The sequence below is a fragment of the Pan paniscus genome, chromosome 11 (assembly GCF_029289425.2).
Source record: "Pan paniscus chromosome 11, NHGRI_mPanPan1-v2.0_pri, whole genome shotgun sequence".
NCBI lineage: Eukaryota > Metazoa > Chordata > Mammalia > Primates > Hominidae > Pan > Pan paniscus.
This window is the reverse complement of record NC_073260.2, coordinates 6807316-6830544: the sequence shown is the minus strand read 5'-3', so window position 1 is coordinate 6830544 and position 23229 is coordinate 6807316. Positions and strand designations below refer to the sequence as shown.

Sequence of the window (23229 nt, the reverse complement as noted above, 5' to 3'; positions counted from 1 at the left end):
TGTGTGTGTGTGTGATGTATCTAGTTCTTGCAGTTTTATCACATGTGTAGATTTGTGTGACACAATCAAGACACAAAACTGTTCTGTCATCCAAAGATCTTCCTCACACCCCCTATAGTGAACCCTGCTTCCCCCTATTTCCCAATGCCTGGAAAATTTCAAGAATGTTAAATATATGGAATCACACGCGTGTAACCTTTTGAGGTTGGCCTTTTTTGCTCTGCATAAGGCCTAGAGTTCATCCGAGATGTTGCATGTAGGGAGAGTTCATTCTTTTTCGTTGCTGAGTGGTATTCCATGGTATGGATGGAACTGGATGTTCTCCTGCTCTATAGCTTGTCTTTTCATCCTCTCCTTTTCATTCATTCATTGAAGGATGTTTTTGTTTTCCAGTTTTGCACTGTTACAGCTAAAGCCGCTATGTATTCTTCAATTACATCTTTAAAGAAAAAAAAAATTAAACAAATAATCAAGTAAAGCTGCTATGAACATTTGTGAATAAGTTTTTAGGTCAACCTAAGCTTTCATTTCTCTGGAATATATGCCCAGGAGAGCAATTGCCTGGCCATCTGGTAAGTATGTGTTTAGGTTTTTTTTTGTTTTTTTATTTTATTTTTTTGAGACGGAGTCTCGCTCTGTTGCCCAGGCTGGAGTGCAGTGGTGCGATCTCGGCTCACTGCAACCTCCGCCTCCCGGGTTCATGCCATTCTCCTGCCTCAGCCTCCTGAGTAGCTGGGACTACAGGTGCCCACCACCACGCCTGGCTGATTTTTTTGTATTTTTAGTAGAGACGGGGTTTCACCGTGTTAGCCAGGATGGTCTCGATCTCCTGACTTCGTGATCCGTCCGCCTCGGCCTCCCAAAATGCTGGGATTACAGGCATGAGCCACAGCGCCTGACCGGCAGTTTCTTAAAAAACTAAACACATACTTGGCCGGGCATGGTGGCTCACGCCTGTAATCCCAGCATTTTGGGAGGCCGAGACGGACGGATCACGAAGTCAGGAGATCGAGACCATCCTGGCTAACACGGTGAAACCCCGTCTCTACTAAAAATGCAAAATATTAGCTGGGCGTGGTGGCAGGCACCTGTAATCCCAGCTACTCAGGAGGCTGACACAGGAGAGTTGCTTGAACCCGGGAGGCAGAGGTTGCAGTGAGCCGAGATCGCACCACTGCACTCCAGCCTGGCGACAGAGCAAGACTCTGTCTCAAAGAAAAAAAAAAAAAAGAAAAGAAAAGAAAAAGAAACTGCCAAACAGTTTTCCGGAGTGGCTGTGCCATTTTCCATCCTCACCAGCAGTGCATGGGAGCTGTAGTTTCTGTGCATCCTCATTTGGTAGTGTCATTATGCCCTCTTATTTTAGCTGTACTAATGGGGGCATAGTGATATCATAGTCTTCATTTGCATTTCTCTAATGGCTACAGATGTTGACTATTCTTTCATGTGTTTGTTTGCCATCCATATATTCTCTTTGATGAAATATATCTTCATGTCTTTTGCCTATTTTCTTTCTTTCTTTCTTTTCTTTTCTTTTTTTTTCTTTTTTTTTTTTTTTTGGTTTTTGTAGAGAGGGTTTTGCCATGTTGCCCAGGCTGGTCTCAAACTCTTGGGCTCAAGGAATCCTCCCACCTCGGACTCTCAACATGGGGGGATTATAGGCCTGAGCCACCGGGCTAGGCTTTGCCAATTTTCTTTTTTTTTTTTTGAGACGGAGTGTCTCTCTCTGTCACCCATCCTGGAGTGCAGGGGTGCAATCTCGGCTCACTGCAACTTCCACCTCCCAGGTTCAAGCGATTCTTGTGTCTCAGCCTCTTGATTAGCTGGGATTACAAGCACCCGCCACCATGCCCAGCTAATTTTTGTATTTTTAGTAGAGACGAGGTTTCACCATGTTGGCCAGGCTGGTCTCGAACTCCTGACCTCAGGTGATCTGCCCCCCTCGGCCTCCCAAACTGCTGGGATTACAGCGTGAGCCATCATGCCTGGCCATCAGTTTTCTAATGGGATTGTTTGGGGGTTTTTTGGTTTTGATTTGTTTTGTTTTACCGTTGAGTTTTGAGTTTTTTATTCTAGATACGAGTCCTTTGCCAGATACATGGTTTACAGATGTGTTCTCCCTGTCTATAGCTTGTCTCTCCATCCTCTGAACCGGATCTCCCACAGAGCAAACGTTTTTAATTCTGAGGAAGCCCAATTTATCAGTTTTTTTCTTTCATGGGTTATATTTTTGGTGTTGAGTCTAAGAAACTCTTTACGTAGCCTTAGATCGCAAACATTTTCTCCTATGTTTTCTTCTAGAAGTTGTATAGTTTAATGTTTTGTATTTAAATCTGTGATCCATTTGAGTTAATTCTTATATCAGGTGTGAGACTTAGGTTGAGTTTGTTATGTTTGTTTGCTTTGTTGTTTATGTTGTCCAAGATGTCCAAGGCTCCAGCACCATTTGTTGAAAAGACTATCCTTCCTCCATTGAATTGCAATCTCCCTCCATTCGCTTCTTTTGGTTTATTATAACTCATATATAGCCCAATTTACAATATCCTGAATTATGAAAAGTTTATCTCCTAAAATTCTGCCTAGTCTTTCTGTCTCCTTCCCCCCTTCCCTCCCGCCGTGTGTCCTCTCTTTCTCTCTCAGTCTTTTTCAACAAGAAATAATTACTGAGAGCAGCACTGTGCCAGTTCACACCAGATATAAACCATACCCGCCCTCGTGATGTTGGTGGCCAATGGCCAAGACCTGCTGTAAATCAGCAAACCAATGAATGAGCGCCCCGCGTGGGAGGGCGCCGGACCAGGGCTGTCCTAGGATGGGCTGGTTGGGGAGGAGCCCTCTGGGGAGGTGGCCTCACTACTGGGACCTGAAGGCAAAGGGGAAGCTGAGTGTGTGCTGAGCGAGAGAAAGAGGATTCCAGGGCTCGGAAGACGAGGTGGGGGGTGGCATGAATGTCAGGAAGGAGCTGGAGAAGGAGGCAGGAGCCGCTGGAAGGGCCCTGTGGCCCGGGCAATGAGTCTGGGCTTAGGCTAAGACATGGGGGGGCCATGGAAGGCATTTTAAGCAAGGGGTGATACGATCTGACTTATGTCCTAGGTTCTCCCCATGTCAAACCAGCTTCTCCACCTTTGTATCCAAGGTAATGCGCCCCAGCAGAAGCGGGCACAGCCTGCCGGTCTCCTTCAGAGAACCCAGGCTGGGGCCGTTGGGACTCCCAGGGTTTGTCGGTTACTCTCATGCCCCAAGCCCCTTTCCCAGTAATAAGAGCTGCTGGCCGGAGCAAGACATGAGGATGTCAGCCGAGCCCGCAGGAGGGCTGAGGGTGCCTTTGTGGTGGCGATGGACGTGCCGGGGACTGCTGAGAAGAGAGCTTTTCTGTTGTGAACGGCCTCTTGGGGTAGATATTTTCAGATTACGAATCTAGTGTCATTAGAAAACACAGCTATAAATTAGGCTGCTCAGAAGCATGGGGTGTGTAATAATTAAGTAATAAAAGCCACCGCAGGGGTAAAAGAACTGGAAAACAAAGAACCACCGTTTGTAGCAGCACCACAGGCTGCTGTGTGAAGGACCTCTGCGCAGGGGCGGCAGCTTGAAGCTGCTGAACCTTTGCTCAGGCAGAATCCCAGCTCAGCCCCGGCCCAAAGAGAGCTGCGTGGAGGGGAGGCAGACTGGCCTCGGAGCACGGTCAGGGCCCAGGGAGTGGATATTTAGGGTCTGGTTTAGCTCTGCAGCTGTCTCTGGGCCATAAGCTGAAACACGTGGAGAAGCCCGGCAGAGAGCGGAGCCAGCCTGATAGGGCGATAGGGCAGGGCGAGGCCTGGGGCGGAAGGGGAACTGCTACTCAGCGCCAGCCAATTGCTGCAGCCAGGAGTGCAGTCCAGCATGGGCAGAACTTACAAATGTCAAGACACTCGAGGATGTTGTTTTTTGAATGGAAAAAATTTTAAGTGTTGACAATGATTTCAAAGTTTAAGACCACCACGCAGGCCACATAAAACGCAGAGTGAGAGGCTCGAGGTCTGCCATCTCCGGTCCTGAGCTGTGTGACCCTGGGAGACGCTTCCCCTCTCAGCACCTCCATTTCCTCATTCTTTTTTCTGTGAAATTAAGTCACGGGGTAAGTTCTGAGGTTCTGACCCCTTCCTGGGGCATTTGCATCTTTGAAAAACACATAAACCAGGCGCGGTGGTTCACATCTGTAATCCCAACATTTTGGGAGGCAGAGGCAGGAGGATCACTTGAACTCAGGAGTTTGAGACCAGCCTGGGCAACATAGTGAGACCCATATCTCTACAAAAAATAAACAAAAAATTAGCCAGATATGGTGGCGCACGCCTGAGGTCCCAGCCACTTGGGAGGCCGAGAATATCAGATAAAAGCTGTGGATTCTCTCCCTAGATGAAAGTCTTTACATAGCTGCACAGAAATAATCGCCTGCACCTTCATGGGACTTTGGGAGGCTCAGAGCCTGGGGTTAGATCATCTCCAGGTCCTTAAGCCTTGAAGCATGAGGCCTGGATGCAGCGCCTCTAGCCGCCCCACGTGACTGAACCGGAGGTACCCTGAACGAGATCCCACGGTGACCCAGGTGCATAGTTTGAGAAACGCTGCTCAAAGGGCCCTTCAGCTGCCGAAGACTCTTCATGTTCCGGTCACTGGCCGTGTTCTGGATACCGCTCATGGGAAAGGTGGTTCCCATCGATGTTTCCCAGTGTGTAGGCTGAGGAACCCCTGCGTACGAGCGTCCTGTGGCCAGTGTCGCAAATTACCATGAACTTGGTGGCTTACCCAACAGGAAATGATTCTCTCACAATTCTGGAGGCCAGAAGCATGAAACAGGAGTCAGCAGGCCCCGCTCCCTCCCAGGGCTCTAGCCGAGGACCCTTCCTGCCTCTTCCAGCTGCTGGCGGCTCCAGGCGTTCCTTGGTTTGGGGTTACAGGGTAGCTCACGTTATATTAGGTTGGTACAAAAGTAATTGCAGTTTTTTTCTATTGAAAGTAATTTGAGGCCAGGTGCAGTGGCTCACGCTTGTAATCCCGGCACTTTGGGAGGCCAAGGTGGGTGGATCACTTGAGGTCAACAGTTCAAGACCAGCCTGGCCAAATGGCCAAACCCCATCTCTTCTAAAAATGCAAAAATTAGCTGGGCATGGTGGTGGGCGCCTGTAGTCCCAGCTACTCGGGAGGTTGAGGCAGGAGAGTCACTCGAACCCAGGAGGTGGAGGTTGCAGTGAGCTGAGATCCCACCACTACACTCCAGCCTGGGCAACAGAGCGAGACTCTGTCTCAAAAAGAAAAAAAAGGAAAAGAAAAAGAAGTAATTTGACAATGCTGGTCTAGAGGCTTGATTACCTTCCAGTTTACTCTGGGTTTTTCCCCCGAACATGTTTGGTAGGCAGTCCAGCATCCCTCCTAGCATATCAGTTCTGGCACAGCATCTATTTGTCACTGTCAGTGATGTCGAGATTGATAACTGGGGTCAATTTTATGTTGTGTATATTTACCACAATAATAAAATGATGGTCATATAAAGGGCTGGTCATTCGGTTCAGCTGCTGCAGCATGACCCATCTGCTGGGAAGCTCCCCATCAGCCTCCACCTAATCATTTTAGCAGCCACAGATGAATGTTCCCTAGATCCATTATTTCATTAGGAGTCGCAAAACACTGATTTCCCCACTAATTCTGTCATTCCTCCTGCATTTATGAGCTCTGGCTTTTCTATAAAGAAATTTTCCGGACGGGCGAGGTGGCTCCTGCCTGTAATCCCAGCACTTTGTAATCCCAAGGCGGGCAGATCACGAGGTCAGGAGATGGAGACCATCCTGGCTAACACGGTGAAACCCCATCTCTACTAAAAATATGAAAAATTAGCCAGGCGTGGTGGCGGGTGCCTGTAGTCCCAGCTACTCGGGAGGCTGAGGCAGGAGAATGGCGTGAACCTGGGAGGCGGAGCTTGCAGTGAGCTGAGATCTGCCACTGCACTCCAGCCTGAGCAACAGAGCGAGACTCTGTCTCAAAAAAAAAAAAAAAAAAAAAGAACTTTCCCTTATCGCCTATTTGATTACCCCAAGATGCAGTTTGTACTAGAAAGGCAGGGAAATGTTCTGTTATTTATTTTCAGAATAATGATTTTGTGTCCCAGCAACCTCCAAACTGCACAAGGAGGGTTTCCTTTTTTCCCACCAGAATTATGCATATATATCCATATGTCATATAGAGAGTGCTGTATGATGGATTTCAACTCACGGCCATTGTTATTCTGTCTAACGCTCAAATTGTCCTGTCTTCGGCCAATTTGGGCTGGCCCCTGTGGTCCATTTCCATGTCTCCCAGTAGCCTCTGACAGCCTTCTTGCTTCTGGCATGGGGACTTCCTGAGCACAGAGATCAGCCATTTCTCCAGTGATCCCTGGTTCTTTTGAGCAGAGAACGGCACTTAGAGACCACAGTCTGGGCACTAGGGGTGCTCACTGCTACTGAGTTGTTGTCACTTCTAGACTTTCACAGTGGACAGAGATAGGGATAGGAAACATGTTACTTTTTATCAAGAGGAAAACTAATGAGTTCATAATGATATTTACAATTCAAATTTAAAATTACAGAGGTTTTTTTCTACTTTGATTTTATATAGGTATTTCTTTTCTCCTAATGACATTTATATAATTACTAATTTGCTTTATCCTGGAATGTATACATAATAGTTTCAAACTAACAATATCAACATTATTATTAGCAACAAGGACACAGCTTCAGATTTCCTCATGGTTCTTTTTATCCTCAAGATGTCTTACGCTAGTGATATTCTACCCAAATCTCTTTTAAAGTCACTTGAAGCTGGGCGAGGTGGCTCACGCCTGTAATCCCAACACTTTAGGAGGCCGAGGTGGGCAGATCACTTGAGGTCAGGAGTTTGAGACCAGCCTGGTCAACATAGCAAAACCCTGTCTCTACTAAAAATACAAAAAATTAGCTGGGTGTGGTGGCTGGTGCCTGTGATCCCAGCTGCTCAGGAGGCTGAGGTGGGAGAATCACTTGAACCTGGGAGGCAAGGTTGCAGTGAGCTGAGATTGCATCACTGCACTCCAGACTGGGTGGCAGCGTGAGACTCCACCTCAATAAATAAATAAATAAATAAATAAATAAAGTCACTTGAAATCATCTGTGGTTATGCCACAACTTGACATACAATTAGGCTCATTTGCTTTCTCCTGTTGTTATTTGGGGTAGATGCTAATCCTTTCTCTTTAATTTTTTCATAATTAGCAAAAAAACCATTTTTTATGTTTCCAAAGTCAAAACTATAACACAAAGTCTATTCAAAAAGTTCTAGCTTTCCTTTCTGTCATTTCCTTCCTGTTCTCTCCCTCATTCTACAGGTAGCTTCTTAGTTAATAAGTTTGGTTTATCTTTTCATTTTCTTCCTCATGAAAATAGAAATATATGTATATGCATCATATATATGATATACATCATAAATTCTAGATATCTATCTTATATATATGGGGGCATCCTATGGGACTGGTTAGGGGTGCTTATTTAGTTTTCTCTGGTTGGTTCTAAGCTCCAAGTGGGTACAAAACTTAGGGGAGCTGGGAGTTATTAACCAAGTCCTGGACATTCTGGGTTGGCTGTTTCAAGGTTATTCTTTGGCTTCCTGGCCTGTTGGTAGAGACCACAGTCTGACTTCCTACAAGTCTGGCATAGCAGGTGGCTTCCTGGGCTGGTTACTGTACAAAACGGGCTGGTTTCCTGGCCTAGCTGCTGCAGATTGTGGCTCATAGTTCTTTTTTTTTTTGAGACGAGTCTTGCTATGTTGCCCAGGCTGGAGTGCAGTGCCATGATCTTGGCTCACTGCAACCTTCATCTCCCAGGTTCAAGCAATTCTCCTGTCTCAGCCTCCCTAGTAGTTGGGATTACAGGCACACGCCACCACACCCAGCTAATGTTTGTATTTTTAGTAGAGACAGGGCTTCACCATGTTGGCCAGGCTGGTGGCAAACTCCTGACCTCAGGTGATCCACCTGCCTCGGCCTCCCAAAGTGCTGGGATTACAGGCGTGAGCCACCGCACCCAGCCCATCGTTCTACTTTTATATGTGGTTTGGCCATTGTCCATTTGGATATTCCGTCTCTCAACCTGCTTAGAGATTAGGTCCCACCTGGGAGCAGTTGGCCATTCGCTGCTACAGAGGCTTGTGGCTGAGCGGGTCTGCCTTGCGGTGCTTCCCGTGCTGCTCTGGGATTTTACCCTTCTCATCTGTAAGATGGGAATAATACTAGTATCCATTTTCCTGTTGGGAAGGGGTGGAGCATACAAAATGCCTAGGGTAAGTGCTCCTTGGCTGGAAATCGTTGTCAAAGGGAACCAGAGCCAGACACTGATTAAAGGTGGTAAAGACATTTTATTCAATACTATTGCAAAAAGGGAGAGGCTTCAGTATAGAACTGAGTTCAATTCCATATACAACAGAAGTGGGGTGTTTAGCTGAGGAGCCAAGGGAGGGGCGGGGTCAGTGGATGGAAAATTACTAAGAGGAGACGTCAAGGCAGGAAGATCCTTGCTAAAGGCAGGCCAAGGTCATCAGATATCAGGGGTGCGGGTGAGGAACTTAATCAGCTGTCAAGGGTAATCAGATGTGAAGGGGTGGGGAATCAACGTAGCGGGACTCTTGGCTACAACTGGCTTCAGCAGGCCAAGGAAGGGCCCAGAGATGAGGCCTAGTGAGAAAGAGCTCAGAGGACCAGACCTCTAACATCTGCTCAAGGAGGGAGTCCTACCACCGTCCAAGGCCCACTACTCATAAGCCTACGTGAGGGACCTGTTTCGTGGCTTTTGAGCGCTGGGAGAGAGGCTTTCACAGCCGGGGGAGGGAGAGAGGCTTTCACAGCCGGGGGAGGGAGAGAGGCTTTCACAGCCGGGGGAGGGAGAGAGGCTTTCACAGCCGGGGGAGGGAGAGAGGCTTTCACAGAGGTGGGAGTGATGTACCCCACAGCCCCTGACGTTTAGGAGGCTCCCGCGGGCAGGCGGTGGGGAGCGGGTGCCTCTGGTCTTTCTGGGGCCTCAAGCTCTGTCTGGACTTCTTCCCTCCAGGCCTTCCACACCCTTCTTTGATCTGCTGCAGCACCGGTACCTGCAGCTGTGGGTACAGGAACAAAAGGCCACCCAGAAAGCCATCAAACTGGAGAAGAAGCAGAAGGTAAATGCAGCCCTCGCTCCCAAGTTGCCAGCTGATGGGGCGGAGAAGAGAGAAGGGCTGGCCAGGGCCAAGCATCGAGATGACACTTGTGTATGTTTGTCATTGGGGATGAGTGGGAAATCAGGTTGCATCTTCTGACCAGCATCAGAGAATCTACAGCTGAAAGCATCTTGGTGATTATGCAGTTCATACCCTACCTAAGCTCAGAGCGTAGAGGAGATGGGTCCGGGCCATCACTCAATAGGCCCCGTGTGACCCTGAGCGGGGATGAGAACCCAGCTGTCCTGACTCCTACCTCGGGACCCTTCCCACCAAACCTCTGCACACACCCAAAATCAGATTTTAGACTAATCCAACCTGGCCCACACAGAAGTATGTCCTGTACAATCTATAGAGAAAAGGCCAATAAGGCAAAGTTGAAAAGGAAACCACTTCTGAAAGGGTGCCTTAAAGAACACATTATATTAAACTTTGTAACATTTTATTACAAATTAACCAGGAAGCAGCATTCCTAACACCTCCCGTGCATGACGCGCATCCTCTCATCTATGCTACCAAAGCCACAAGGCAGGCATTGTAATCGCTGCTTCCCAGGCATGGAAGTCGAGGCTTGGGGAGGCAGTGCCTGCACAGGGAAGTTTGAGCTGAGGTCCCAAGGATGTCCAGACACTGCCGATTGCTGGTGATAGGAGTCCCTAGCAACAAGCAGGATGTCAGGGCAGTGAGGTTTTTAGCAGGAAGGAAAACCATCTTTAATTGTTCGTTTGTGTTGTCATACACATGTGAAAATACTCAAGGCCGGGCGCGGTGGCTCACGCCTGTAATCCCAACACTTTGGGAGGCCGAGGTGGGTGGATCACCTGGTTTGAGACCAGCCTGGCCAACATGGTGAAACTCCTGTCTCTCCTAAAAATACAAAAATTAGCTGGGCATGGTAGTGGGCACCTGTAATCCCAGCTACTCAGGAGGCTGAGGCAGGAGAATAGCTTGAACCTGGGAGGCGGAGGTTGCAGTGAGCTGAGATTGCACCACTTCACTCCAGCCTGGGCGACAGAGTGAGACTCTCTCAAAAGAAAAGATACTAGAATGGTACTTCCTGGCTGGGTACGGTGGCTCACACCTGTAATCCCAGCACTTTGAGAGGCCAAGGCGGGCAGATCATGAGGTCTGGAGATCGAGACCATCCTGGCTAACATGGTGAAACCCCGTCTCTACTAAAAATACAAAAAATTAGCTGGGCGTGGTGGCATGTGCCTGTAGTCCCAGCTACTCGGGAGGCTGAGGCAGGAGAGTTGCTTGGACCCAGGAGGTGGAGGTTGCAGTGAGCCAAGATCGTGCCACTGCACTCCAGCCTGGGCAACAGAGCAAGACTCCGTCTCGATAAAAAAAAAATAAAAATAAAAAAATAAATAAAATAGTACTTCCTTTAAAATATTCTGAAACTCGAGCTTTCAGAGAGATCAGATTGGCCTCCTCGGCAGTAGGTCCAGACTGATGATGGTAAAATCAGAATCACTCTATGTTCACACGGTACTTTATAGACTTCATCAAGGCGTGGCTCTGGCGTGGCTAGTTGCCATGACAATCACAACCAGCACCCTCCCCAAGCCTCTGAGCTGAGGGCTGGGCTGAGTCTGCACCCTGAGTTTCTGCATTTAGTTCTCTGAGAATGCCCTGAGGTCAGTCTCTCCTCCTATCATCTCAGTTTGGTTTATTTCACGGGGAAACTAGGGCTCAGAGAGATGAAGTGATTTGCCAACAGTGTCAGACCTAGGTGTGTCCAGCCTGAGAGTCCAGGCTCTTCCTGCAGAAGAGGTCCCACTCCTGCTGTTTACGGAAAAGCCTGGGGCTCAGCAACAGCGCCTATGATGTTCTAGGGCCAACCGGGGGATCGGAGGAGTCTTTCTAGAAATCCTGGTACCCTCAGGAGGGGCCAGGAGGGGTGCACGAAGTGGGAGGCTGAGGATTTCCAGGCGTGGCGGGTGCCAGGGCCTCTCCTGGCTCTTCTCAGCAGTCTGCAGAACGCCAGACACCTCATTAAAGAGCTCGGCCTTGTAATAACATTTTAAGAGCAACCCACGACTAGTTTATTCGTTAATGGCTCAAGCAAGAGTCCACTTGCTGTGGTAATGGCCGATTTCAGAGGGAGCATTACCAGCACAAACTGCTTTCTAGCCCCGCATTAGAGCTGGGAGTTTTTTTTTGTTGTTTGTTTGCTTTTGTTTTTGTTTTTGTTTGTTTGTTTTTGAGACGGAGTTTCGCTCTTGTTGCCCAGGCTGGAGTGCAATGGGGCAATCTCAACTCACTGCAACCTCCGCCTCCGGGGTTCAAGTGATTCTCCAGCCTTGCCTCCTGAGTAGCTGGGATTACAGGCGCCTGCCACCAGGCCCAGCTAATTTTGTATTTTTAGTAGAGACGGGGTCTCACCTTGTTGGCCAGGCTGGTCTTAAACTCCTAACCTCAGGTGATCCACCCACCTCAGCCTCCCAAAGTTCTGGGACTACAGGCATGAGCCACTGTGCCAGGCTTAGAGCTGGGAGTTTTAATTAGCAGGTATTTCACGCATCCCAGAGTGTTGGTAAACCGACCCCATCTTCCAGCTCTAGGACAGAGCCCCTCCTTTTCAAGCAGAGCCCCCAAAACAGCTCATGTGGTTTGGAGCAGGTACCAGCTCTGCATGTGTGGCTGAGTGAGTCTCTCTTTGTTGGGGTCTTGGTTTCTGCATTGGGTGCGGAAAGGGGTCTGATTAAACAAGGCCCCACCGTACTGTGCCTGTTGGGGGAGGAAAATGTCTTTCCTTCTACCCATTCTAGACTCATGGCTGAGGGCCCTATCACAAAGACAGATTTGCAAGAGAAAAGCATTCAAATGTCTTTCAGTTTTATGTGACACATGAGCCTCTGTAAGGAAATGAAGGCCCAAAGAAATGGTTAAACGCATATATTTTTATGCTGGATTTGGTGAAGAAGGGGATAGTTGTGGAGAAAGGATTGGATGAATAGTGTGATCTTTTGGTAATAAACTGGGGGAAACTTCGCAAGGCCTGTTGTTCAGATTATCAGGATGTTCTTTACCTGTAAGTTTTGGGGGGCACCTCTCGAATGAGGGTCGCATAACCTGCTTGAGGGGAGAAGGGCAGGGGATATGAGCGAGACGTCCTACTTCTGCCCTTTTTCAGTATGCCAAGGGGGCATATTTGGAGGTATTGTGAACCCCATCACTTAGCACGTAGCAGGCACTCAGAAAACACTTGTTGTACCAACCTCGTAATCTTGCTCCAAGATTCTCTGTGGCTGCTATATTGTCCTACAAATGGCTACAAACCCCCCAAACGCTGGGAGGCTGTGGTCTGGGGTTGATAGACAATTTACCGGACTTGCTTAGACGGTCAGTTTGCAAAGCCACATCCCCACCACCACAGACCTCAGTGTCCTCCTTAAGTCTGTAAGCATCGGGGTATGTCCTGATTTGGATGGTGATGACCCCAGATGAAATTCGTGGCAACAGCTACCAATAAGTGAGCCATCATCTTGGCCAGCCGCCCTCCTCAGAGCTCCACTCAGCAAACCCTGCAAGAACCCTGCTCAGTGGGCGTTGGCACCCTATTGCTAGCAGAAGGAACTGAGGCTCAGACAGGTGACATGGCTGTTTGCCTCTAATTCCGAAGCCTGGCTCCATAACCCCCGACTAGACAGCCTCTCTGCTTTGGTTCAAAGATAGTTTCAAAACCTTCTAGACATGACCAGGTGCGGTGGCTCACGCCTGAAATCCCAGCACTTTGGGAGGCCAAGGCCAGTGAATTACTTGAGGCCAGGAATTTGAGACCAGTCTGGCCAACACGGTAAAACCCTGTCTTTACTAAAAACACAAAAATTAGCTGGGCGTGGTGGTGGTTGCCTGTAATCCCAGCTACTTGAGAGGCTGAGGCAGGAGAGTTGCTTGAACCCGGGAGCCTAGATCACAGCGCTGCACTTCAGCCTGGGCAACAGTGACACTCCGTCTCAAAACAACAACAACAAAAAACACAAAAAAACGGGTAGGGGGGTTTGTAAGTGATCTACAGACACTTTCAGTAAAATTAATACAATAAAATCAGTAAAAGGGGTTTACTGGGGTGGTGGCACCTTCGATTAAACTCGGTTCAGTCTTTATTTGCCGATTGTGCCGTCTGTGTGCTTCACACCATGGGAGGTGACGCGGAAGGTTTACTGGGCCCCGCCCTTGGAAGACAGTTGCCTTTAGGGAAAGAGGAAACATAAGCCTGGTGAACCCCAGGGCAGATCCATGTTCTGTAGGGCCTGAAAGGTCTACAGTTTGGAATCCCAATTTAAGAGAAAATACACAAAGGAAACCTGAGACCCTGTGAGCTCATGCCCAGGGCCCCTCCTAACTGAGCCCTGAGATAAAGGACTTGGCAGCATTGATGGCCTCAGGGCTACTCCGCCAGGCCTCTGTCCCCAGTACTCCCCGGGGGCTGCCCTGAGCCAGGTCTGTGGCTCTGGCCATAGCCAATACTGACGACTCCCAAACCAGGGCCTCCAGCCCATCCCCAGCCACCTACGCCCCATCCCCTGGCACATCTTAGGACATGACACAGTTGAAGCCAAGTGCCAAGTGTTTTGGGTCAGTCTAGAACAGACCTTATGAGGTATGTGGCTCTAACAGTGGACTTGCTGGCACCTGTTAGTGGGCACAGGCATGCAGGTCAGGAGCAGAGGGGCTTCCACTGTGTCTCTGAAATCACACCTGCAGAGACACCATGGTGGGAGGTCCCTGAGTCCCCCGAAGAAGCTCTCACTCCTCCTGCACGAGCAGGCCATGGAGGACCTGCCCTAAAAGACACTAACCCCTGGAATCGTGCACTTCTTCATCCAAACACCGTGGAGTCCTGGGGACCCACTGGGGCTGCGTGAGCCACGGAGGACAAGTTCAAGAATGACTGAGACACTATCCATGCCCTGAGGGTGGCTGCACGCTGGAATCCCACATGTTCCAGAGACTGGAATGCTCTGGGTGTCCTGGAGTCCCACCTCCCCCCACCCCCCAGTCTCCTGAGCTGTGGCCAGAGACAGGATCATGGAGGCAGGTGGTGTGAAACAGCCTTGGAGAAGGGCTGGGGCCAGAAGGAAAGTGACCGAGGATCTTGCCACACCAAGAATCCCAGCCCTCTGTCTCTATATCCCTTCAGCACGGCCTTCTCCAAGTAGCCAGGCAACCATCTCACCTTTGCCTTTCCCTGGCCTGCAGGTGGTCCTTGGGAAGCTGTATGAGACCCGGAGCAGTCAGCTGAGGAAGTACAAGCCGCCCGTGAAGCTGGACACCCTCTGGCACATGCCTCACTTCCAGAAGGTCAGTGTCACCTTCATCTACACCTCTCCCTGCACCTTGCTGGCTGCCGCTTACCTAGCCAGGTACTTACCTGCTGTCTCTGGGTTCTGTGGGCTTCTCACCATCGATTAGCACGACAGCCGCAGCAGCAATCGCAACAGCTAATGTTTCTTGAGCACTTCCCAAGGCCCGGAGCTGAGCCTTTGTGACTTTTCACATTCACTGAAGGGGGCAGCTGCTGCTACCAGGCCTATTTTCCAGACAGGAAACAAGGTGGATGCTGCGGAGTGGCAGAGTCTTGGGCTGAACCCAGACCATCTGGGTGCAGAGGCTGGGTGGCTGTCCACCTGGGGTGGAGGCTGTCCACCTGCAGAGGAGGCTGTCCACCTGGGGAGAGGGCTGTCCGTCCGCCTTGAGGAAGGAGGCTGTCCACCTGGGGCAGAGGCTGTTCACCAGGGGAGGAGGCTGTCTCCCTGGGGCAGGGGCTGTCTGGACCAAACCTCCCTCCAGGGAAGGGGTAGTTGATGCATGACATCCTGCGCTGGGAATTTTGGGGTGCAAGACAGATGCATGCCAACCAGCATGAACTTCCCACAGAGTGATGTCCCTGAGGAGAGAGGAGCAAAGGTCTACCAAGGACTGGGGCAAGTGTGCGACACGTACCCAGACTGACCTAGATAAGGACCCAGGGAACATGCCACGTTCTGGCCTCAGAACTCAACCGGTGTTCGCTCAGCCTTGTAGCCCTGTAGCACCCAGACAGGGATTCATCTTCAACAGCTTTTGGCAGGGAAAGAACAATGTAAGAGCCAGGGGCACCGTATGGAGAAAGGGAAGTGGGAGATTTGGGAACAGTGGCTTCAGGATGGGGCCGGGGGAGGTGCGTGTGTCCAGCTCGGGCAGAGGGAGCCTTTCTAGGAGGCCACAAGGCAGTCACCTGGCCCCAGGAAGACAGCTGCAATGTTCCTGGGCAGCCAGGCCCGGCCACTGTGCCGCATTAAACTGCAATTTAAACAATGAAGGGGCCGGTGCCTTTCTGAGCCTAATGCACTCGAACAGGCTGTAGAGCTTCACCAGAGAAACCTGCTCTGCCCCCCTTGACGCGGCCTCTCATGTCCTGCCCAAGTGGCCTCTGCCAGCATATGTCAATGACCATGCGCCCCGCCGCCCGTCAGTGCGCTGCCTCCGTGCACAGCAGACGTCAAGGGAGGAACAGGGCCGAGTACGTTTGGGAGGTGGTGGGAGTCACTGCAGCTCCGCAGCTCCTCTCACCGCTCCTGCCCTCGACAGCACGGCTCCTCTCTAGCTTCTCTACCTTTTCCAGCCATGTTGCTTCCTCTGCTTCTCCTGCTCTCTCACTCACTCAGCAAATTCTGTCCACAGCCTCCCTCCTGGCCCTGGCTGTGGTCTTTCCTCACTGCCTATTTTTTTTTTAAGGCTGGGTCTCACTCTGTCACCCAGGCTGGAGTGCAGTGGTGCAATCACCTTCATTGCAGCCTCAACTTCCCAGGCTCAGGTGTTCCTCCTGCCTCAGCCTCTTGAGTAGCTGGAACCACAGGCTTATACCACCATGCCCAGCTGATTTTTGTGTTTTTTGCGGGGATGAGGTTTCGCCATGTTGGACAGGCTGGTCTCAAACTCTTGGCCTTAAGTGATCCTCCTGCCTGGGCCTCCCAAAGTGCTGGGATTACAGGCGTGAGTCACCATGCTCAGCCACCTCCCTGCTCTTTTCTCTGTGAGAATCCCTGCAGTTCATGGGGACGCTGCCTGAGGAGGGACTGGGACCCAGCGTTCCACTGGCATGGGCTGCCCTCTGCAGCACTCTGCTTTAGGCCTTGACTCCCAGCCCCACTCAGCCCCCTCCTCTCTGATTTAGAGCCCAAGACCATGGACACAGGAGGCTCAGGTGTTCTTCCCTCAGCAGAGCAAGGAAAGGGCTCCAGGTAACAGTGCTGCACCTGTGCTGGGAGCTCCGGTCTCACTCACCTGTGTCCCACGGCGCCTGGCCCCGAGTAGGAGCTAAATGCACATAGAATGAGTTTCCATTTTCCAAAGACGGGATTTGACTCAGCTGACCACGGGTCTGCCAGTCTTGAGACCGTTGTTCTGAAATATGATTATGACCAGTAGCAAACCAGGAATGATGGACTCCTGTACCATGCCAGGCACTGTGTGAGGTCATGTGTGCATATTACTTCATTTCAGCCTCAGAACAAGAGTCCTGACCAGGTGGTGCAGATGAAAGGCAGAGGGGGAGCACCTTCCTTGCCCAGACAGTGGCGGGGACAGGAACCCAGGTGTGTCTGATGGCAGGGCCCAAGCCGAGACACATGACCTATCGGGCCATAAAACTCATGAGAAAGAAAATCAACCTGCAAGCCACAGCATCTACTGAGTGTTCTCCTTTCCAAGGGTATTCGCAGGATGCTGGGAGTTAAAGCTGCAGGCTGTCTCCCTATCCTACTTGCCAGAAACCTGGGGCCAAGGGAAATGGGGAATTGTGCCGGGTTCATCCCTGGATGCCACCCTGTCCAACCCAGCAGAGACCCTTAGACACACAGAGTGCTGCCGTTATGGGTGTCACACGCAGTCCCCTCCTTGTCAGGAAGTAACACCAACAACAAGTATTTACCGAGCCCTTAGAATGCACCTGGCGCTGAGCAGGTCTCATCTCATAGATATCATGCCCCCATTCTACTGACATGGAAACTGAGGCTTGGAGAGGTGAGAAGTGGAGTCTGGGTCCAATCTGGGGTTTCCTAGCCCCAGGGCCTCCCGAGGACCCCTTCCCTCACCTCCAGGCCCCACCCACAGGTCCCCATTCTCACCACCAAGGGATCCTTTCTTCCCCTTCACGGCCCTTAACTCTGCAATTAATTAACTGGGCAATTTTTTTCATCTTGCTCAGTAAAATGTGAGCCCCCCAGGACCGTGCCTGTCAGTTCCACACCTTGTCCCCAGAGGCCAGCAGGGTGCCTGGCACAGAGTAGGGGATCAGTAAACATCTGTGGAATGAATGAATGAGGGGATGAAAGACTGAACCGCCAGTACAGCCCAGAGTGACAGAAGAATTTAAAAGTCTGTTACAGACCTGCTGAGCCTCCCCTTTCTCCCCTTCCCAAACCAAGCACCCACCATCCCGGCAGCCACCAACTGGGCCTGGACTCAGGGGTCCGGGTGGGCGGCCAGGGCCACTCCCCCCAGGCGGAGCTGCTGTCTGTGGTGTCTGTCACGTGTGAAGCCCCGGGAGGGCCTTTGTCTGCGCCTGGCTTTGCCGCTGATCTGCTGCCCCCAACCCGGCCCCATTATGAAGGGAAAAGCGCTTCCAAAAAAGTTGAGCCTGTCACGGTGATGGATAACCTAAATGGACTCTCCCCGCTCACGAACAGATGTCGACGCTGAACTCTGTCAGAAATAATTAAACACCTTTCACACTGAAAAGCAGCAGGCAGGGCGCGGCTGCTGCACCGACACCGCCAGCCACGAGGGGGCTGCCCCGCCAGAGGGGCTGCCGAGACCCCCGCCCTGGATAACCCGGGCCACTTACAGGGTCGAGAGAGGAGAGGGACCAAACGGGGAAGAGGACACATCCCCCACTGTGCATTCCCTCCAGGCAGGGCAGTACAGAGATGTCTTCTTTCTGGTCTGTGCCACCAGCAACTGCCCCCGGTGGCCGGGGCCCAGAAGGGGGTTCAGCCAGCAGCCGGCGAGGGGCCCTCCTACCAGGACAGTTATGCCTGGGCTCTCTCTCCAGACCTCTGTTTCCTCAGCTGACAATGAGTGGGTGGGACTAGTTCTTGAGCGTTCCTTCCAATCCAAGATTCTGTGATCCCCACTTCACTGGCCCAGGAGCCATGTGGGAGGGGATGGGGGCCCTTGGAGGTGCAGACCCCAAACCCAGGGTGAGCCAGCAGGGGGAGCAGCTCAGATCCTTCTCAGGTGCCCATTCTGGGGATGGGACATGAACTCATTTTCTCCCATCCCTGAATGGAGGAGCCGCTGGGCTGGGGCTGATGCCCTCTGTGCCCTGGGGGGATAGAGACGCTCCCCTGCCCTTTGGCCGGGTGTTCTAGGTCTCCAGGGCAGACAGCAAGGCCAGCAAGGAGTAATGTGGTACATCTGTGTGCACACATGACTCCAGGGACAGCCAGACGGGGTCAAGTGGTGACCCTGCCACACCTACCTGTCGGGTGGCTTTACCTGTCTGTGACCCACTTCCTCTTCCATAAAATGGGCTAACAAATGCTCCCCTGGCCAGGCTGCTGGGAGGATCCAGAGAGAATATGTGTGCACCACGCTTAGCAGAACGCCTGGCCCATGTTAACTGCCTATAAGTGGCAGCTCCATGAGGATGGCTGTGGAGCTCATTCATTCATTCATTCCCCCGCTCATTCACAAATCTTTTCCACATGTGCCTTCATGCCGGGCCCTGTTCCCCGCACTGATGCTATGCTGGCGAACAGGCCAGACTCGGGTGTGACTGCCACCGTTGGGCTGCTGGCCGCTGGCTTGGGGTGACATGGACAGACAGACCGACACACAGGCAGCTGCACAGCTGGGCTCCTGGGCCGGGAAGTCTGGAGAAGCTCTGCCCTAGGTGTCCTCAGGTATCCCCAGGTGCGCCGTGTCCGCAGCCTGAAATGGTCCAGAGATACCAACCTTGCTTGAAGGGCGGAAGCCACTCCCATAACAATAGCCCCATTAAACATAACCCTGCGTGGGCCGGCCCACCCTGTTTCCTTGCCTTTTGCAGAAACTTCCTCGGGGCTCTCCAGGCAGGGTCCAGACACCCCCACTTGCCCAGGCAGCCCTCCCTGGGGCCCTGGCTAACAGCGCTTCCTCCGGTTCTCAACCAGCCACTCATGCACAGCCACACAAAGCAGACGGTACATCCTTCTGCCCAGAGATGGAGAGTGAGTGCCCCCAAAAGCTTATGGCCGATGACAATGGCGAAAGACTGGATGCCACTGATGAAGAGATGGCTCAAGTACACATTAGGAGACCTTGAAAACCATGGCTTTGATCTGTACTTATTGACACTTTAATAACATATTGTTGGGCAAAAGAGTCCATGCCACGGGCCCCGCCTGGAGAGAAGCACCCGAGCATCTCTGAGGGTCTGCACAATGCCTACAGACATTCGGCAGGAGGGCCCCACAAATGGTAGCAGTGGTGATCTTTGGGGCGGGGGGGTGGGGGGTGAAGCTGATTTTCCTTTCTCTGATGCTCTTTTCTATATGGTTTGCATTTTTTTCAATGAGTAGATGCAGCTTTTCCAAAACCAGTAAGGCTATTTTTTTTAATGTTTTTAAAAGATGGAGATCCTGAGTTCTTCCCCAGGTGTTCATCCCAGTGTTCGACCTCCAGCTTTGAGCTCAGTTCTTCCTGATGTCTCACCAAACGCTCGCATGCTGCTGGCCAAGTCCGGTTTTGCATATTCAGCTTCCCTCAGGCATGAAGGTCAGGGCTGTGCCCCAGCAGCGAGGCCTGCTGACTTCCGGAGCCTGGATCTTTATTATAAAGTCTATGTTATAATTAGAGACCCAACATCCATTTTAGAAGGGGGCTTGCCCAAGCATCTGTTGGGGGGGGGGTCTCCACATTCCCCTCCCGCCCCCACCCTCAGAACACCCGCCCCTCCCCCCACAGTCCTTGTCTCTCTACACCGCCAATACCCACCAACATTACATAGTCGTTCAGTCACTAAAGTATGAACAAATTGACTATATTTTCATTTGGCTTTTGGTTTCAGCCCCACTGCTTTAGAATAATGGCCCAAGCTATTAAGCTAACAGTTTGATTTACAAGCTTTTGTGCTCTGAACGCTGGGATCAGACTCCTCTGTTCGTGGAAGACTAACCCTGCTTCGGGTCTCCTGGGCCCCTGGCTCCCTAATAGAACAGGAGATGGAGGGAAAAAAATATATCTCAGCAGCCAGCCAAGCAGTGACACCCAGAGATGCAGCTGATTAGTGAAAGCTGCTGAATCTAAGAAAAGGATTTTCTTTCCCACCTTTAAGCTCTCTTACAAATCATAGCTGGCTGGAAAGTTAACTCTCTGCTACACCCCCCAAGCGGGCTCCTAGCCTGTCCACCCTGCCGCCTCTGCCTCTCCACAAGGCTTGTCTGGTTAAAATGAAGACGGGCCGACCCCCACAAAGGTGTATCCGACCCCAGGAAGGACAGATGCCAGATCTACGGCCCCTCCCAAGGGTCTCTGCACCAGTGATGTATTTTAAGAATCCTGTCGCTTCCTTGCATCGGAATAAGAATCATCTTATGTCACTGTGTAGGGCACCAAGTGCAGGAATGGAATGTGTCACATGCGGAAATAGGGCAATGGGAAGAATGATTCAGAGGCCCTGATGGAGTTGACACTTCCTCTGTAAATACAGATACCCCCCATTCTACATGGATCAGTATGCCGACGAGCTGACTTGCTACAGGGATGAAAGCAGGAGCTTGGCCGGGCGCAGTGGCTCATGCCTGCAATCCCAGCACTTTGGGAGGCTGAGGCGGGTGGATCACCTGAGGTCAGGAGTGTGAGACCAGCCTGGTCAACATGGTGAAACTCTGTTTCTACTAAAAATGCAAAAATTAGCCAGGCGTGATGGCAGGCACCTGTAATCACAGCTACTCGGTGGGGCTGAGGCAGAAGAATCGCTTGAGCCACGGAGGTGGAGGTTGCAGTGAGCAGAGATTGTGCCACTACACTCCAGCCTGGGTGACAGAGCAAGACTCTGTCTGAAAAAACAAACAAACAAACAAACAAAGCAGGAGCTTAATTGGTTTTACATAATCTGGCACCTCAGAGGTATAGAATTTTTAGGCACCTGCTCGTGAGGTGACATTGCTGCTCAAATACTGGCAAGCCACAAATAGCCAGAGCTGAAGTTCTGGGGCAGAGACAAAAGGAAAGGAGGTGTTCATGTATGTGGGGAGTGATGGGGGAATAGCGGCCAAGTTCCTAGAGCAGCACTCAGAGTCTGGGAGTGTCTGTGGTGGGGCCTGCAGAGGCCAACAGTGAAGTGATGACCGAAGCTGACACTTCCAACAGGACCAGTCCTACAACCTGGGAACCCCCAGCCTGGCTGCCCCCTTCATCCTTCCAGCTCCAGAGGCTTTTCTGTCTAATCCAGAAGGTTCTTCTCCCTGATTATATGCAAAAATATTACAGTTTTTTGTTGAAAATCACCAGAATCGATGAGTAAGACAGCTGGTTTGGGCATCAGTTACATCTTTCTAATTTCTAGAGGCAGCAAGAGTCTCATGTTGAATTTTGGGAGTTGATGGAATTTGGGGGGTCCCCAATTTCTTCTTCCGACTTCTAGCTCATCTCCAGGAGAATAAATCTCCGATGATCTAGAGAGAACCCCACCAGCTTGGGAAGGAATTTGGGGAGCAGCATCTTCCTCAACATCTCCCTTGAAGCTTTTTTTTTTTTTTTTTTTTTTTGAGACAGGGTCTCACTCTGTTGCCCAGGCTGGGGTGCAGTGGTACAATTATGGCTCAATGCAGCCTCTACCTCCCAGTCTCAAGTGATTCTCCTACCCCAGCCTCCTAAGTAGCTGGGACTACAGGCGTGCAGCTAATTTTTAATTTTTTTTTTTGTAGAAACAGGGTCTCACTATGTTGCCCAGGTTGCTTCTGGTTTCTGAGTGTCCCCACTTGTCAGCCTCCATCCCCTGGCCCCAGCGAGGTTGGTGGGGTGGGGACCCAAAGCCACCTGACATGGTGCCATCTGATATGGGGCTGTCAGCAGGTTCTTGCCCATAAATGGCATCAGATGATTTCCTGGGATAAACTCAGGGTTCATTCAAACTGAACTCTGGCAAAAGTGCAGGTGAAATGGACCAAGATGCTGCAAACACAGCCTGACTGGCTACCCTCAGAAAGGGAAAGTGCATAGCGTCAGTGAACACATTTGGGGTAGGGGGAAAGTAAGACAATGGGGAGGTTTTATGAAGACCGACTCTGTCTTCTTCCCCTCCTCTCCTCAAAGAAGTCCTAGGAAATGATGCCTTAGGGTGGTGCAAAAAAAAAAAGAAAAATGTGAGCAGTTTGACCAAAGTCCAGTGGCTGGGAGAGTGGGGGGAGAAGTTATCCTAAAGATAGAGTTCCCAGACAGCAGCAATGATAACATCAACAGCTCACACGTCCTGACTCCTTCTTGGGTGCCAGCCTGGGTGCCCTTTTTTTTTTTAAACTGTATTTTATTTTTTTAAGATGGAGTCTCACTCTGTTGCCCAGGCTGGAGTACAGTGGCACAATTTTGGCTCACTGCATCCACCTCCTGGGTTCAAGCAATTCTTCTGCCTCAGCCTCCTGAGTAGCTGGGATTACAGGCATCCGCCACCACGCCCGGCTAATTTTTGTATTTTTAGTAGAGACAGGGTTTTGCCATGTTGGCCAGGCTGGTCTCGAACTCCTGGCCTCCAGTGATCCGCCCACCTTGGCCTACCAAAGTGCTGGGATTACAGGCATGAGCCACCACGCCCGGCCCAAGCCTGGGTGCTTTTGTGAGTTATCCCATTTCATGTCAATACTCTCAATAACCCCACATGGTAGAGATGAGTTGCCCTGTCTCTGAGGCAAGGAGGCTAAGGCTCGGAAGCTTAAAGTCACGTGCCCAAGGTTAATAGCTAGCATGTGGCCAGGTGGGGACTTGGACTCTGGCTGGCTGCCTCCAAGCCTCAGGCCCTGA

At 51.0% G+C, this 23229-nt stretch overlaps 2 protein-coding genes across 3 annotated transcripts in view; one reads left to right on the top strand and one right to left on the bottom strand.

Annotated features, from left to right (window-relative positions):
* CFAP77 (cilia and flagella associated protein 77) overlaps positions 1-23229 on the top strand; it is a 161887-nt gene that overhangs the window by 117155 nt on the left and 21503 nt on the right. The window contains exons 4-5 of the mRNA XM_003822405.4: positions 9093-9198; positions 14446-14547. Coding sequence (XP_003822453.1) covers positions 9093-9198; positions 14446-14547 — 208 coding nt within the window. The remainder of the gene's footprint in view (positions 1-9092; positions 9199-14445; positions 14548-23229) is intronic.
* Positions 8385-23229, bottom strand: part of DDX31 (DEAD-box helicase 31) — a 133542-nt gene continuing 118697 nt past the window's right edge. The window contains exon 20 of one of the 2 annotated variants that reach the window (XM_063593918.1): positions 8385-9138. In XM_063593918.1, coding sequence (XP_063449988.1) covers positions 9063-9138 — 76 coding nt within the window. In that variant the 3' untranslated portion in view covers positions 8385-9062. Of the gene's footprint in view, positions 9139-16108; positions 20037-23229 lie in introns of those variants that run through there. The other variant, XM_034929366.3, reaches the window with a different exon arrangement.